The sequence below is a fragment of the Pteropus vampyrus genome, unplaced genomic scaffold (assembly GCF_000151845.1).
Source record: "Pteropus vampyrus isolate Shadow unplaced genomic scaffold, Pvam_2.0 Scaffold106, whole genome shotgun sequence".
Classification (NCBI taxonomy): domain Eukaryota; kingdom Metazoa; phylum Chordata; class Mammalia; order Chiroptera; family Pteropodidae; genus Pteropus; species Pteropus vampyrus.
In genome coordinates this window covers 3403431-3420880 of record NW_011888887.1, presented here as the reverse complement: position 1 = coordinate 3420880, position 17450 = coordinate 3403431, and the positions used below count along the sequence as shown (strand labels likewise).

General features: G+C 31.9%; 1 protein-coding gene and 1 pseudogene across 1 annotated transcript in view; both read left to right on the top strand.

Annotated features, from left to right (window-relative positions):
* PJA2 (praja ring finger ubiquitin ligase 2) overlaps window positions 1-17450 on the top strand; it is a 65716-nt gene that overhangs the window by 3793 nt on the left and 44473 nt on the right. The window contains exon 2 of the mRNA XM_011365151.2: window positions 16743-16860. Coding sequence (XP_011363453.1) covers window positions 16830-16860 — 31 coding nt within the window. The 5' untranslated portion in view covers window positions 16743-16829. The remainder of the gene's footprint in view (window positions 1-16742; window positions 16861-17450) is intronic.
* LOC111743047 lies at window positions 9033-9151 on the top strand (annotated as a pseudogene).

The following is a 17450-nucleotide window of genomic DNA, read 5'->3' as shown; positions in this document are numbered from 1 at the left end:
TTATATGGTAAGTGAATGTTTAAAATAAGAATCTGCCAAACTGTTCCCATTTTACAATTCCAGTTACTCTACATTGTCATCAACACTTGGTTATTTCAGTCTTTTTAATGTTTGCCCCTCTAACGTGTATGTGGTACTATTGCACTGTAACTAATTTGTATTTATCTGATAAATAACACTGAGGATTTACTTGCGTATTAATGGGTCATTTCTATGTCTTTCTTTATGAAGTATCTATTCAAATCTTTCACCATTTTTTAACATTGGGGAGTTTGTCTTACGAGTTGTAAGAATTCTTTATACATTTTTATACAAGTCCTTTGACTCACACAGACACATATACACACATTGCAGTCTGAAGCTTACCTTTTCATTTTCCTTTTTAAAATAGAGGCACTTTTAATTTTGATTAAATTCAGTTTGTCAGTTTTTTCTTTTATGACTCGTGTTTCTGTGTTCCTAAATTCACTTAGTGCAAAGTTGTACAGATTTCCTCTTATGCTTTCCTCTACAAGTTTTATAGTTTTGGCTTTTATGTCAGGGTGTATCATCCATTTGAGTTAATTTTTTATGTGGCGTGAGATAAGGGTCAGGGCTCACTTTTCTGACTCTAGCACCATTTGTTGGAAACACCTATCTCTATCCATCGAATTAACTTAGTCAAATTGAATTGACCGTATATGTGAATCGATTTCTGGACTCTCCCTTTGACCTGTAATTTTCCAGTACCACATTGTTATGGTCATTGTTTTCTAATAAGTCTTGAAATCAGATTATGTGAATCCTCCAACTTTATTCTTTTTCAAAATCATCCTGGCTATTCTACTTCCTTTGCTTTTCCATAACATTTTTTTTTTTAAAGTGATATTTTGTTTTCTACAGAGAATACTGAGGGGATTTTCATTTAGATTGTATTGAATGCATTGATCAGTTTGGGAAGAAATCACATCTTAATGTTGAGTTTTCTAATCAGTGAACACAGGGTAGCTCCATTTATTTAAATCTCTGATTTTTTTCATCACCATTTATAGTTTCAGCATACAGATGTTGGTCCTCATATTTTGTTAGATTTATATATAAGTATATTATTACTTCTGATACCATTGTAGATGGTAATTTTCTTAAAATTTAGTATGCCGTTCATTGATAGTATATAAAAATACAGTTGGTTTTTGTAAACTTTGAATCCAGCAACCTTGCTAAATTCACTTATTCTAGCTTTTTTTTTTCCCCTTGCGGATTCTATAGGATTTTCCTATGTAAATACGTCATTTGCAAATATAGAAGTTTTATTTCTGTGTATATAACCTTTTTCCTCCTTTATTTCACTGGCTAGGACCTCCAGCATAATATTGAACAGGAGTGGTGAGAGCTGGTATCCTTGTCTTGTTCCTGATCTTAAGAGGAAAGCTTTCAGTCTTTCATTATTAAGTATAAAGGGCCTTTTATCAACTTATATATTATTATATATGATATGTTATTACATTAAGTGTAATAGGCCTTTTATTAAGTTAAGGATATTCCCATTATCTTCCTAGAATGCTGAGAGTTTTTATCATGACTAGACATTGAGTTTGCTCAAGTTTTCTTGCTCTATTTATTGAGATGATCATGTGGTGTATCTTCTTTGATCTGTTAAGAAGATGAATTAGGTTTATTTATTTTCAAATGTTGAATCAGCCTTGCATTCTGTAAGTGTACCTAACTTGGATGTGATGTATTATCATTTTTAAACATTGGTGGATTAGGTTTGCTAATATTTTGTTGAGTGCTTTTTTTAAATTTATGTTTATGAAAGATGCTTTTTCATAATTTTGTATCAGAATAATATTGGCTTCATAGAGTTGGAAATTATTTCTTTTTATATTTTCTGAAAAGTTTTGGTTAATGTTAGTATTTGTTTTAGAAATGTTTGTTAAGAGTTTGCAAGCTAACCCATCTGGGCCTAGAGTTATTTTGTTGTTGAAAAGTTTTTACTTTAATAGGTATAGGATGATTAGGATTGTCTTATTTCTTCTTGAAAGCTTTCAGTCTTTGTATGAGTCACTTTTAATCACTATGTGAGCCTTAGTAGTTTGTGTCTTTCAGGAATTTGTCTATTTCATCTATTGTGGTAAAGTTGTATATTATCCGTTTAATGTCTCTAGCATCTGTAGTGATGCTTTTAAAAATACATTTCCAATTTCATTGATTTCTGCTCTTTACTCTTTTTGTATGTCTTGGGTTTAAATCAACTCTATTATGATTTCTTTAGATGTAAGATTAGTTCATTGATTTGAGACCTTTCTCCTTTTCCTTCTAAGTACTGCATTAGATGTTCCCACAAATTTTGATTTGTTGATATTTTATAAGTTCTTATGTGGCCTTCACTTTGACCCATGGATTATTTAGAAGTGTGTTGTTTAATTTCCAAATATTTGGTGATTTTGCCTAACTCTTTCTATAATTGATTTCTATGTTTAATTTTGTTGTAGGAGGATAACATACATTGTATAACTTCTTTTAAGCTCTTTTAAGTTTTTTTTAATGGTCCAGAATACGGTCAGACTTGGTAAATGTTCCTTGTTCACTTTCAAATAATGTGTATTCTGCTTTTGGGTGGAATATTTTATAAGTTCTTTATCCCATATAAAATATTTCTGTATTTTATATTAAATATTCTGTAATTGTCAGATCAAGTTGTTTGATGGTGCTTCTTGGGTTTTCTGTGTTCTTACTGAGCTTCTGTCTACTTGTTTTGTTGATCACTGCAAGAAGAATTCAAGTCTCCAAGTGTAATTGCAGATTTGTCTGTTTTCCCTTTTTGTTCTAACAAGTTTTGCTTCATGTAGTTTGAACTTTGTTGTTAGATGCATATATATTTAGGATTGTTATATCTTCTTGGTGAATTGACCTCTTTATCATTATATAATATTACTTTTTTACTTAAGTAGTATTCCTTCTTCTACAGTCTACTTTATTTGCTATTAATAATCACCACTACACCTTTCTTTTGATTAGTGTTTGCACAATATATCCTTTTACTTTGAATTTATGTCTTTATATTTGAAGTGGGTTTGCTATGGACAACCCACTTTTTTAATCCATCTTGACAGTCTGACTTTTTAATTATGTTATTTACACCACTTATGTTTAATGTTATTATTGTGATTGGCTTTAAATCTTCCATCTTACTAGTCATTTTCTATTTAACCCATCTACTCTATGTTCTCTGTTTTTGAGTCCATGTTATCTTCATTATTGGCTTGCTACTTATACTTATTTTGCCTCTTTAAAAAAGTTATACTGGTTTCTCTATGATTCACGTTATACATCTTTAATTGCAGTCTATAGTCAAGCAGTATAATAGCACTTTTTATATAGTGTCAGAGCCCTACAGCAATGTTTTAAATTTTTCTTTACTATTTGCACTATTATTGTCATACATCTTATTTTTACTTATTCCGTACATTCATAATACTTTGCAATTTTATTATGTTTGCTTTAGACCTGCATTGTCCACTGTGTCTATATAACTTTGCATTTAGAGTAGTTTTTATTAATTAAGTTTAAATTAATTTTCTGGTGTACTAGCCATTTTTCAGTGACTTAGTAGCCACTCATAGCTTTTAGCTTTAGCATTGAACTGTGTAAGATATAGAACATTTCTGTCATCTCACAAAATTTTATCAGACAGTGGTACTTTACACAGTTTTTAAGTGACTAAAAATAAGGAAAAAATTTTTTACATTTACATTCACTTTATTTTCAGAGTTCTACACTTCTTTGTAGAATCAAGTGTCTGTCTTGTATTCTTTCTGCCTGCAGAACTTCATTTCACATTTCTTGCAGTTCAGGTCTACTGGTAACAAAGTCTCTTGGATTGGCTTAAAAGTACTTTATTTTACATTTTCTTTTGAACAATATTTTTCTGGATTTAAAATTCTTGTCCATAGTGTTTGTCTTATATCATTTTAAGGTCACCATTACATACTCTTTTGGCTTACATAGTTTCTGACAAGAAGGTAGTTTTAATTCTTTATTCCTCTGCATCAAACATGGTTCCTTTATTGTTCAGTTTTTATAGTAGGTTGAATATGATTTTCTTGGGTGTGTGTATATGTGTTTTATATTTAACCTGATTTTTAATATTTCCCCTAGAAATACGAAAATGCAGCCTTCCAGGCTACTGAGCTTCTCAGATGTATTGGTTTGATTTCTTAAATCATATTTGCACAATTCTCAGCATTTTTCTTCTTATATTTGTTCTGTATTATTTACTGTCCTCCCTGTGGGATTCCAGTTACACACATGGTAGTTCATTCGATACAATCCCACAACTCTTGGAGGTTCTGTTCTGTTCTGTTTCCATTCTCCTACACTTTTAAAAAATTATTTTGTATCTTAGTTTGGATAATTTCTTATGACCCAGCTTGAAGGTCACTTATACTTAACTAGTCTTTTTATGAGCCCATAAAATATACTCTTCATCTCTGTTTTTTTATTTCCTGCATTTTTATTTTCATTCTTGATATCCTTCATCTGTTTCCCAACCCTACCCCAAGAGTAAAGCCTTTTTTCTTTTACCTGTCTCACAGCCACAGTGGAGGGCAGAGATTGCTGCCCTCCTCCCAGTGATTTAACGCTTTTTTTTTTTTTCTCCCTGTAAGGATTAGGGTTTAGGTAGGGTTTCATTCCTTCCCTCATTGGCAGTCACTCCCTTCCTTCCACCACTGAAAAATGGTCTCTAATCGCCTAGCTTCTTTCCAGTCTTTTCAGCACCTAGTAGAGATCTCCAAATAAGGTGTATGAGTAGCTGCCAACTTTCTATGTTTCAGCATTCTCAGAGATTCTGTACTCTTCATCTTTACCTGCAATATGATTGCTTGACAGAAGGAAACTTAAAACACTCTTTAGAGGGAAGTAAGTTATCCAAAGCCTTTAGAAAATAATATCCAGCATACAAGAAGGCTGCATTTTGTTATTTCTAGGGGAACTATTAAAAGAATTATCAAATAAGCTAGTAGATGAAATAAAATGGTGTAGTAAAAAAAAAAATCGCTCAGTACCAAAGAAGTCAAGGAAGGAAGGATAAAGGAAGAAAGAACAGATGAGAAAAATGAAAATTATAATAAAATGATATTTAAACATATCTATATTGGTAATTATGTTAAATTTAAATGGATTAAATACTTCAGTAGAAATAAAAATATTGTTAGGCTTTTTAAGTAAGTATAATCCAACTATATTCTGTTCGTAGAAAAAACCACTTTGAATGTAAAGGCTCAGATAGTAAGAAAGTAAAAAAATGGAATAAGTATTTGTGCAAAAACCCACCAAAAGAAAGCTGATGTGGCTATATTAACATTGTACAAAATAGACTTGAGGCAAGACATAACATAAGAATTAAAGAGGAAAATATAAGTGGGTCAGTTCATCAAGAAGACATAATCTAAGCATGTATTCATCTAATAATATAGTTCCTGAATATAGAAGTTAATATAACAGGAAATATAGATATGCATCTATAGCTATTGATTTTAAATATACATTTAAAATAACTGGTAGAGCAATTATATAAAAATATTAAGGGGATAGAAAATTTCACATGATTAATCAACTTGACATAATTGACATGTATAGAACATTGTATCTCACAACTGAAGACTAATTTTTTTAAGTGTACATGGAATATTTGCCAAAATATTCTGATCATTAAATACCTTAAATAACAGATTTTAAAGGATTGAAATTACACAGTGCAGTTTTTTAACCACTTTGGAATTAATTACAACTCAGTAACAGAAAAATATTTAGAAAGGCTCCAAATGTTAGAAATTTAGCAAGACATTTCTAAAATTGTCCATGAATCAAAAACAAAGTCATAATGGAAAGTAAGAAATGTTTTGATTGAAAAAAACAATAAAATATTACAAAACTTGTAGAATACAACTGAAGAAATTCTTTGAGAGAACTTTATAGTTTTATATGCATATATATTAGTAAAGATGAGAGGTCGAAAGTAAGTAGTATAAACTCACAACTAAAGGGAGAAAAAACAAACCCAAAGAAAGTAGAAGGAAGTAGTAAATATAAAAGTAGAAATAAATAAAATAGGGAAGTTTATAGTCAGTTTATTGAGAGAACATTTTTAAAGTAATATGTAATGAATTGATCAACAAAAAATGGGAGAAAACACAAATTACCAATACCAGGAATGAAAAAGGAAGCATCACAACAGATTTTATAGATATTATTAATAAAGGAAAATTATAAACAACTTTATATTAATACATTTGGTAACTTGAACGGAAGTTCATAATCCTTAAGAAACAATTTACCAAAACTGACGTGAGGAAATGAAAAATCTGAGTTGCCCAATATCTGTTAAACAAATAGAATTTATCAAAAACCTTTACATAAAGAAAACTGCAGGCCCAGATGGTATCACTGGAAAATATTCCAAACGTTTAAGTAAGATACAATGTCGGTTATATACAGACTCTTCTGATAATTAAAAAAGAAAAAAATTATCAGGGTATTTTATAATTTTAATATAATCCCAGTAGGAAAACCTGACAATAACATGACAAAGAAAAGAAATTATAGGGCAATATTTCTTAAGAACATAGATACAGAAATAATCTGGTGATATATAAAAAAAGGTACTATATCACAGATTTGTTCCAGGAGTGCAAGATTGGTTTAATGTTTTTAAATTAATCAATGTGATCCACTTCTTTAACCAAACAATGTAGAAATACAGGTCATCTCTGTAGATACAGAGAAATCATTTGACAAAATTCAACATCAGTTTGTGTTAAAAATCCTCATTAAAGTAGGACTAGAAGAAAACAATATCAACATAAAACCCACAGCTAATACCATAATCAGTGAGTGCAAGTTCTAGCCAAGTATTGGAGGAAACTAGAAAAATTCAGGATCCAGTCCAGTTTACAGGTAGAGAAAAACCTTGAAGACAGTTAACAGCACTAGAATCTGATATTCACAAAGGTATATTGCTGAAATATAATTCTCTTTATAATCATCTCCATTTCTATCAAAGATAACCACAGTAAGACTAATTTGTGTGCATTTTAAATCTAGTTTCAATACATTTGGCCTAATTATTTACATGTGTGCAGAAAGAATTGTGATTGACCATATAGGCTCTTTTAAGTCAGCTTTGCTGGAATTTGTCAGAAGAAATCTCAGATTGGATTTTCAAAAACTTCTCCAGGCTAGCATGCCAAGCTAAGGACTTATTCGATTATGTCCTCTTACAAGAGAACAGATTCTTACTGAACTTATGCAAATGCAAATATTGTCATGGGAAATAAGAATATATAATAAGAGCTTCTGAATTCTAGATGGATCAGATAGGGAGAAAAATTTTTTGACTTTTGTTGCAAAGATTCACTTCATCAAATTGCTCAAGTTACAGATGACATAAAAGGGAAGAAAAAAGGGGGTCCTTTAAATCTTGAAACAAAACATTAAAGAACAAGCAGTGTTTTAAAAGAAGTCATAAAAATTATAATCTTAATTAGTTCATTCATTGTTATGTAATTCTTTTTTGCTTTGTCTTGGGTTAGCAGCTTTATGAATCAGTCAGTTCTCTATTAAAGTTTTAAAAGTCTTACAATCAGTTCAGTGTTGTAATCTTAAATGTATCTGAAATCCACATTTTAGAGTACTTGTCAGGGTCTCTTCCATGGAGCACTTTTGCAGGAACACTCATAAAAGCATCAGAGTAAAACGGTAACTATCTTTAAATGACAAAAAAAAAACTTAAACTTAAAAATGACCATGATTAGAGATCTGTTGAGAGCGCTGTCTCTCTTCTCTCGTGCTCTGTCTCTCTCTTTTTCCTCCCCCTCCCCCTTTCCCCCATCCATTCAACCTAGTGACAATTAAAAGATTTCAAAAGGAAATACAGAAAGTTACATAGCTCTTTTAATAGAGAAGATTCAGTTATTTTTCTGTGTAATCAAAGACTTGATAAAGACAACTCAAAGCACCAAAAATATTTCATAAAACAGAATTGTTGTTTTCAGATTTCATTAAAGGTACAAAAAAAAAACCTTATAATTTCTTACTAAGAGCATGCCAGTAATCTTTAAAACAAGAAAACAATTGTGGATGGGCAAGTTTATAAATACATTTTATAGTTTCTAGAAGTATAGTCTTATAATAAATTTTTCAGATTGTTACAAAACCTGTTTATTAATAGACTCAAGTATCTTTTGCCTCTGTAAAAATTTTTAAAACAAAATATATAAAGTTATGTTTAGCAGTTAATATTTATCTTATTTGGAAATGATTTAGATATTAAATGACTATCCATTAGTTTAACTTAATATGAACTTTTATTTAAATTACTTGCTTTTAATAATTATGCTTGGGTTAGACATTGAACAGCTAACCAGTATCTTGTTATTTTTCTTATTGACAAATTTTGCTTTTATTAAACCAACAAACTGAAACTAGCTTTTATTTATTAAAGGTTATTCTAGATCATGTGAACTTAAAAAAACATTTGGGTTAATTTCTAAATTTTTGAGGGTATATTGATTTATATAAATACTTAATTTTTTAAGACAAAGCTCTTTACAGATTCATTTGACAATACCATTTGGAGGTAGAAAAATGTCACATAACATACACACAGATAAATAAATATACAGAAAGATGCAACATCTTATAGCTTTGTTTAAAAAATTTTGGCCGTGTCTCATGTATAAAACTCAAATAGTTGGATACAAATTGTGTTTCTGGCAGATGGACTAAGTTAGTTACCTGTTCGGGTGGTCAATTTTTTACCAAAGATTTTTTTGTTTGCATGCCGTAAGGATCCTTTTAGATCTGTTTTTGGAGTCTTGTATCTTTTAGAAGCTTCAAGTCAAAGTATACATTTCATTATTTCACAGAGGTTTAGAATCCTTTCAGGGTGTCCCTTAAGGTGAACTTATCTAAGTTAAAGGTTCCCCAAAGTGGCCACCACAGTTCCAGAAGTTCACCCATTTTCCAAAAGGCATAAGATCCTGGTCCTTGTCTATGGCCATGCTACCCTGAACAAGTCTGATCCCGTCTGATCTCCGAAGCTAAGCAGGGTTGGGCCTGGTTAGTACTTAGATGGGCGACCACCTAGGAAGACCAGGTGCTGTAGGCGTAAAACATAAAAAATAAAAATAAATAAAAGAAAAGAAAAAGATCCTGGTCCATCGACCAGGTGGAACCCATCTTTGCCTTTAGATTTCCTAAAATGCCTTAACTATGAAGGCCTTGTTTTCTGACAGCTGTTCTAAAGCACAGGATCATTCACGTGTTTTCCCCTGTTTTGAACAGAATAGGATGACTTACCAAGAAGTTTCAACAAAATATAGGTATGCACAATAAAGTTGGAGAGCTCGAAATGTAAAGAGTGAGGAGGTTGGACATGAGAGAGACTTAGCCTTGAATTCCAAGATTGGCGAGAAAGCAGTAAGCTCAATGGGCTCTGTGGGTACCAGCTTCTGTTTGCTCACTAGCCTTGGAGTCATCGATGGGGGGCGGGGAGTGGGGGTCTTCTTTTGATCCAACTTCTGTTGCCACAAACAGTCAAAAGTTCAGAAAGAATAGAAGTAAAGCCGGTGAATCGCTGAAGTAGTAATTAGTAAAAGTTTATTGTGTACGTATCAAAAAGAAACTTGTAAACCAGGAGCACTCAAAACAAAACATGGAATGAGACTCAGGGGTACATTGTTATAAAGTAGTGAGAAAGCAGTGACTTTATTCTTAACAGTTATTGGTTACAATACAGATGCTCCTTGGCTTATGATTAGGTTACATCCTGATAAACCCATCATAAGTTGAAAATATGTTGAGTTGAAAATGCATTTAATATACCTAATCTACTAAACATCATAACTTAGCCTAGCCTTTCTTAAACAGGCTTAGAACACTTACATTAGCCTACAATTTGGCAAAATCTTTTGACACAAAGCCTATTTTATAATTAAATATTGGCTATTTCATGTAATTTATTGAACATGGTATCCAAAAAGTGCAAAACAGTGCACTATATAGACCACGATTGTTTACCCTCATGATCCTGTGCCTCTTTGGAAGTTGCAGCTCACTGCCGCTGTCCAGCATCAAAAGAGTATCATACCGCATATTGCTTGCTAGCCTGAGAAAAGTTCAAAATTCAAAGTATGATTTCTATTGAATGTTCGTATTGCTTTCATCCCCATCATAAAGCCAATAAATGGTTAAGTCGAACTGTTAGAAGTCAGGCAACATCTGTATTAGAATTTTCTTAAGTGATAGGGAATTGGTCAGTGGTCCCCTCATATCAACCTTGGGAAACAGTTTCTAAGTTTTGCTTATGATTTTTGGAGGTATAAGCAAGAAGTAACCCAGGTCAGTTTAGCCTTGCAAAATAAGCAAATTAAGCTGTGTTCACATGAATGAACTGGTTTTGTCTGGTCTCTGTTTTTTATTTTAATACAACCAAAAAAAGTGTAAAATAAAATTAGAACAGTACATTTGGAATAGCATGAAAATTTGTAAGGTACCTAAGAATAAATCTCATAAAACTTGGGCAGAACTTTTACACTGGAAATTACAAAACAGTCCTAAGAGACATTTTTAAATACTTAACTAAATAGAGAAATATTTCATCTTTGTGTAGTAGGAAACTCAATATTATTAAAAATCAGTTTACCCCAAGTTGAGCTATAGGTTGAGTAAAAATCCCAGGGTTTTAAAATTTTGATCTCATGGATTTCAAATTTATATTAAAATGTAAATGTGTTAGATATCAATACTTGCTATGAAGTTATAGTAATTAAGACAGTTTGTATTAGAACAAGGTAGACAAAAAGACTGATAGAAGAATAGTTTCTAGAAACTAGATCTACATATGTGGTCTCTTGGTTTATGATAAAAGCTGAAGTTAAGAGAAAACATTTATTTTTAATAAACTGTTAGGTGAACTGGATATCTATATGGAAAAAATAAAAGAACCTTGGCTTTTACCTGATACTGTATTCACAAGTTCATTTGAACTGGATAATAGATCTAGATGCAAAATCTAAAATTATTCAGCTTCTAGGAAAAAAAACCTAGGAGAATATGTTTATCACCTTGGAATAGGCAAAAATTTTTTTTAGAATATAAAATTGATGCTAGGCTACATAAAATTAAGAATTTCTATTTATCAAGACATCATTAAGAAAGTGAAAAGGCATGTTACATACTATAAGAATATATTCACAGTAAATAAATCTGGTGGACTTGTACCCAGAAATTATAAGTAACTTGCAAATCAAAAAGGAAAAGGCAAGCCTAATTTTCAAAATAAGCAAAAAAGTGAGCAGGTTCTTCCCAAAATATGGATATAGTCAAGAAATCAAAAGGTAAAGGTGCTCTACATTATTACTCACCAGGGAAAGGTCACAATGAGTCACCATCACACCCCTACCAGAATGGCTGAAATTAGAGATTGACAATACAAATGTTGCCAAGGATATGAAACAGCTAATAACTCTTGTACATTGCTGGTGGGAATGTATATTATAACAACATGAATGAATCTCAAATGTTGACTAAAAGTCTACAGACAAAAAATTTATACTGTATGAAGTTTAAAACAGGAAAAACTACTTTAGGGTAACAGAAGTCAGGAAAGTAGTTGCCTCTGGGTTGCCCCATGTTCATTGCTGTATTATGTACAATAGCCAGGATATGGAAACAACCTACGTGTCCATCAATGGATGAATGGATAAAGAAGATGTAGTATAAAGTCAAGGAATGCTAGGGATTGCTGGCTCTTGTCAGGAACTGCCAATTACTCATCACATGGACCTTTTCATAGGACTGCTTGAGTGATCACATGATGTAGCAGCTGGCTTCTCTAAGAGAAGAGCCAAGAGAGCAAAGAGGAAGCCACATGCCTTTTATGCCCTAATTTTGTACATCACACACTTCTATCACATTATCTTCATTAGAAACAAGTCACTAAGTACACTCCACACATAAGGGGAGCAAATTAGGCTCTGCTTTTTGAAGGATGGAAATATTTTAAAACCATCACATTATTTTGATAAAGGTATGGTGTTATTATAGAAGTGGGTGGGCTACATTGCAATAATATAATACAAATGTGTTGTTTTAAAATATTATACAGTCTCTGTTGTTAGTTGACTACCCAGTGGAGTAGGAGAAGTTTGATGATGCCGAAGGCAAGTCAAGATGTAGGTCTAGTATGTACCAACTTCATTGTGTTTTGTGTTCATTTCGGTATATGAGCACTCATTCTGTTTGCCTAAGTCTTTTGCATTCATTACCATTTAGATTTTTATTTTTATTAATTATACTATCACTAGCATTCATTTAACTTTTGTAAGTTTGAATTCTGGTATACCCAGCACTTAGCCCTCTTTTTTTATTATATTTCTGCGTTTTTCCTTGTATTTTGATTATTTCTATTGCCTGTCTAGAGTTTCTGTTATATGCTATTGTTAAGATGATAAAATAATGACTTCCAGGTTAATAATTGGAGGATCTGGAATTCGTACTTTTGTGAGTCACTCCTTTAATTCTTAGCAACAAATTCATAGTTTTATTTTTTTATAATTAGTATGAAGTATGTAAAAACTCAAGAGCATTTGAAATGAATAATTGTCACAAGTAGAGAGCAGTCATATGTTATTAGGTGAATTGTATAGGGAGCAAGGGACTAATTTAGCAAAGGAAACATCTCTTTAGAAAACACTCAGACTAAATGTTCCCAATTCGATTTAGATACAAAACTGGGAGTGATGAATTATCATTTTAATCTTGACACACAACTGTGGTCTTTCTTCCTTATAATTCATTCTCTCCCCTCCTTGTTTGCTTTTTTTTTTTTTTTTTATACTTCAGAGATAGGAATGAAATAACTTGTAGACAGACACTTTGACTATAGCTGGCTTCAGATGAAATAGAAATAATTAGTATATAGAGACATTCCAGTCTATTTCATAAGATCAGATCCACTATTAAAAATAATAGTAACTGAAGCACAGAACAAAGTGCAAGAAATTAAAAAGATAATAGAATACTGGAAAGCTGCAGATAAAAGTGGATGAAGTTTACCATTCTGTGGAGCGAAAATAAAAAAGAAAAGTTTAGAGACAAAAGATTAATTTGGGCCAACTACAGAGATAATAGGAAGAAGAAAGGACATCTTTGAGACAAACTGATACAAGTCTTTAAAGCAACCCAACCAGGGCTATGTGGGAGAAATTTAAAAATGGCCTGCCCTTAAGAAAGTCCTTATAAAATTATAGAATACCATTTGTTAGAGAAGATTCTAAATATTCCAGGGAGAAAAATTGATTTACTTAAAAAAGTATGAGAAATAAGTTGGCAAAACAGTTTTTTAACAGCAACATGGAATGCTAGAAAATGATGCCTTTCATAATTTGGGAAAAATGATTTTGTCTTGAACTATACCCTAAGTGTGAAGAAAATATAAAAATATTTTCAGACATGCATAAAATTTCTGAAAAATTACTTGAAGACCTTAGGTAAAGACAAGAAAATAAAAAGCAGGAGAACGTGCAATTCAAATTCGGACCTAACTCAGCAGTACAATTAAAAGATATCATGTAAGTATCTGGGTAATAGACTTTGAAAACAAGTAGACTAAACTTAGATCAGCAGAAAGAATCACATTAAACAGCAATTTTCCTGATTTCTCTATTCTCCAGTTCCTTTCCTTTCACTTTCTTTTAATCCATTTCCTGTTTAGAAAAAAAGAGTGCAGCGCATTGCCAGTGTTAATTTAATTTTACATAAATACGCTCTTGGAGGCTGAAGCAAATCTGACTGGTTTTCAGTGTGAAACTAAAATATGAAAACTGTTCTTAGAGTTATTTCTAAACAATGTGTCTCTGATCCTAATGTAATAGAAAAGTATATGTAAATCAGATACATCAAATGAATCTTCAGTTAACAACTGTTCCAGAACTATGTTAACATCATGCGTAGGGATGCTACATTTTGTAGGATTTGACATTTTCAGCAATCGAGAATTACTATATTTTGTAAATGGAAATACCACTTCTAAAAATAATGCTATAAATAGAATGATGTCATTTTTTTCTAAAGACTCGATATACTAGAGCGTTGCGAAAATAATAATAAAAGTGAGATATTTTGTGGCAAACTTTGGGAGTAAGGTTAGGACTGTAATCTGCGAGTTATCTTGGGGTAAATGCTGCAGCCACAGGCACTGTCAGCAAGTATTCTTGGGACAAACAGGAAATGGATTAGCAACGTTCTGGCCCAGCTTTGACACCCACCATTCTACTAAAGGTGCCCTTGTCAAGATCTCTAGTTTGCTCCATGTTGCTAACTCCAGTGGCCAGTTATAGATCTATCATATTTTAACTTTTAGCAGTGTTTGGCATAGCGGATCATTTCTTTTGTCTGAAGCACTTTATTCATTTGGCATCCACACCTGGATTTATTTTTTTCTTTCCCTGTCCTCTGTCAGTTTTTAATACTTCTTTTCCCTGGCCTCTTAATATTGGATTGTCTCATTTCTCAGTTCTTGAACTTCTTTCCTTCGCAGGTACACTTAGACATCCTGTCCAAGTTCATGCCTTTTTGAATGTAATCTATATACTGATAACTCCCTAATTGTACTGGCAGCTCAGAATTCTTCAACTTCAGGCTCCTATTTAACATTTCTACTTGAATGTCTTATAGATATCTGAGAATTAATACATCCAAAATTTAACTCAAGATATTTCCTCCAAACCTGCTTCTTCCACAAATTTTCCTGCATCATTTAATGGCAACTCTGTTTTTCTGGTTGCCCAGGCTATAAAACTTAGTCAACCTTGACTCCTTACCTTTTATAACCTATATCAAGAAATTTTGTTGACTCTACTTTCACAGCATAGAATCTGACCATTTCTCACCACCTCTATTTTTACCTTGGTCCAAACCACTGTGATCTCTTTCCAGTATTATTTCGATAGCTTTGTAACCAGATTCCCTGCCTTTGACCTTGTTTCCCTTCAGTCTGTTCAACACAGTAGCCAGAGTGTTCCAATTAAAACAGAAGTTAGATAATGGCTCTTCTCTGCTCAGAACTCTTTAGTGGCTTTCCATCTCACTCAGAATAAAACCTACATTTTTTGCATTGTCCTATAAAGGCCTATGTGATCTGTTCCACCTCCTTCTTCTCTCCTTAATTAATTTTCTACCCTCAACTGTTACTTTCTCCCTTGCTCATTCCATCCCAGTTATCTTACTGAAGTTCTCACCCCAGGGTCTTCTGTTTATTCTGTCTGGACTATTCTTTTCCTAGAATTACACATGGCTCCCTTCCTCACAGATGTTTGTTCAAAAGATCCCTTCTCAGTGAGGCCTTCTCTAACCGCTGTATTTTAAATTGCACACCCTTAGCAACTATTCTCTGTTTTATTTTTCTCTGTAGTATGTATTGTCTAATATATATTTATTTATTACTTATTTTGTTCTGTGTCTACACCCTATACTGTAATGTTAGGAGGGCAGGAATATTTGTCCATTTTCTTCATTGTCGTATCCTTAGCACTGCAGATAGTGTCCTGGAACATGGTAGAATAAAGCCTTATTCCAAAGAAAAGGCTCTGGGTAAAACACTCGTGAACTTAAATTCCTGGTTATCCTTTAAGATTGCCATGTACTGTATTGTGAATCTGGAGATTCAAGTTATTTCAGATTTTCATGATTACTAAAACAATATTAATTAGTGCTTGTGTCTTTGCTAGTATAATTTTTTTTAATATATATATTTTTTACCATTTAGCAATTACTGACAATCTGACTCAATTCAAATGAATTAGAGGATGACAACCCGTTGCTGGATTTATAATTTATAGGGGGAAAATGTGTGTGTCCTCTTACGTATATTAATAACTATCCATGGCTAGACAGGGAACATATACAGTTAAATTCATTTGTAGAACTGTCATCTAGTAAGTTTGAGTTAGTGATAGGTAATTAGCAATAGCTCAAGAGTTTAAGTAAATAAGGTATTTAAATAAAAAATTAAGACCTTACCAAACTTTTTAAAAAGCACAGATGGCAACTTGAAATAGTAAATAAGTGGATGAATTTAAATAGAAGCAGCTCTTTTTATATTTGTTACAAGTTAAATTTTATTTTTTATAATTTAGGATAGTTCTTATTTGAGATTAAAACGTGATCAATTGACTATTAAGAATAAGTGTATCATTATTTACCCAGATTAATTATTGTCATAAGCCATCATAAATTACTTGTCATACATTATACATTAGTTGTCATAAACCTAAGTTTGTATACATAGGATTAACTTCTTTTTACAGTGCCAGGGTTAAAAGAACTATAGTGCTTGATGGAGAAGCAAAGATAGCATAGTGTAGTACTTGTAGTAGACTCCCAAATAGTTTAGACATGTACCCCAATCAGCACCTCTTCAAATATATTTGCTTATTTACTTATAAATTATATGTATGTTGTTCTCATCGTCAGTCTTAGGATGAAATATGCTTACAGCGGGATTTTTTAAGAGGCATTATAAATCTGTTTTCAAATGACCATCCTACAGTTACGATGTTTTTTGATTGACTTGTTAGATCAGATTGTATTTTTTTGTTATTATGGGACTAACAAAGGTTTCACTAGGAGGAGTATTAGTTTTGTCTTTTTTGTCTTGTGCTTGTATTAATATTTTGTTTAATCTGGTTTCTTTGTAGGCACCTTCTGCAGCTTATTGTTTGTGTGAGTAAAAATTACATCACATCCATAATTCCACTGAACTGGGCACACAAAAACTGTCATATATGTCACAGTATACTGAAAAAGAGCCAGCAGGTAAGCAAGGTATCTCTGTCAATTCCTATACATTGGGAACTTTACGTTTTTCCCTCCGGGTACCTTGAGTACCATATGTAAATCTGATCTGGTATTACTTAAGGCCACTTTCAGTCTATATATTGAATATTTAAAGTTTCATTTCTAATTTTCAATATGAAAATAAATACATAGAAATTCTCATATTTTCTTTCACACTCCCTTGGCATCTATTATGCTTTCCACTCTGGAGACTATGTCTTGAAGTTGTTGTTAAATGCACTGATTCTGAAGTCATATTACTAGATTATTGGAAAAGTGACTTAAATACTTAATTTTAACCTTAATTTTTTGATTTTTAAAATAAAATATAGTATCTACCTCATTAAGTTGTTGAGGGGATTAAGTAACATAACACTCGATATCATTTATTATAAATACATATTTCTTTCATGCTTGGAAGCAATTTATTTTAATACAGTAAGACAAAAATATATAATTTTTCTACTTATTGACTATGCCATATACTGAGATAATGTTTTGTTTAGTGTCTGTATTGTATATGTAAAATCTAATTGACTAAGCAAACTTATACTTAATATATATATAAA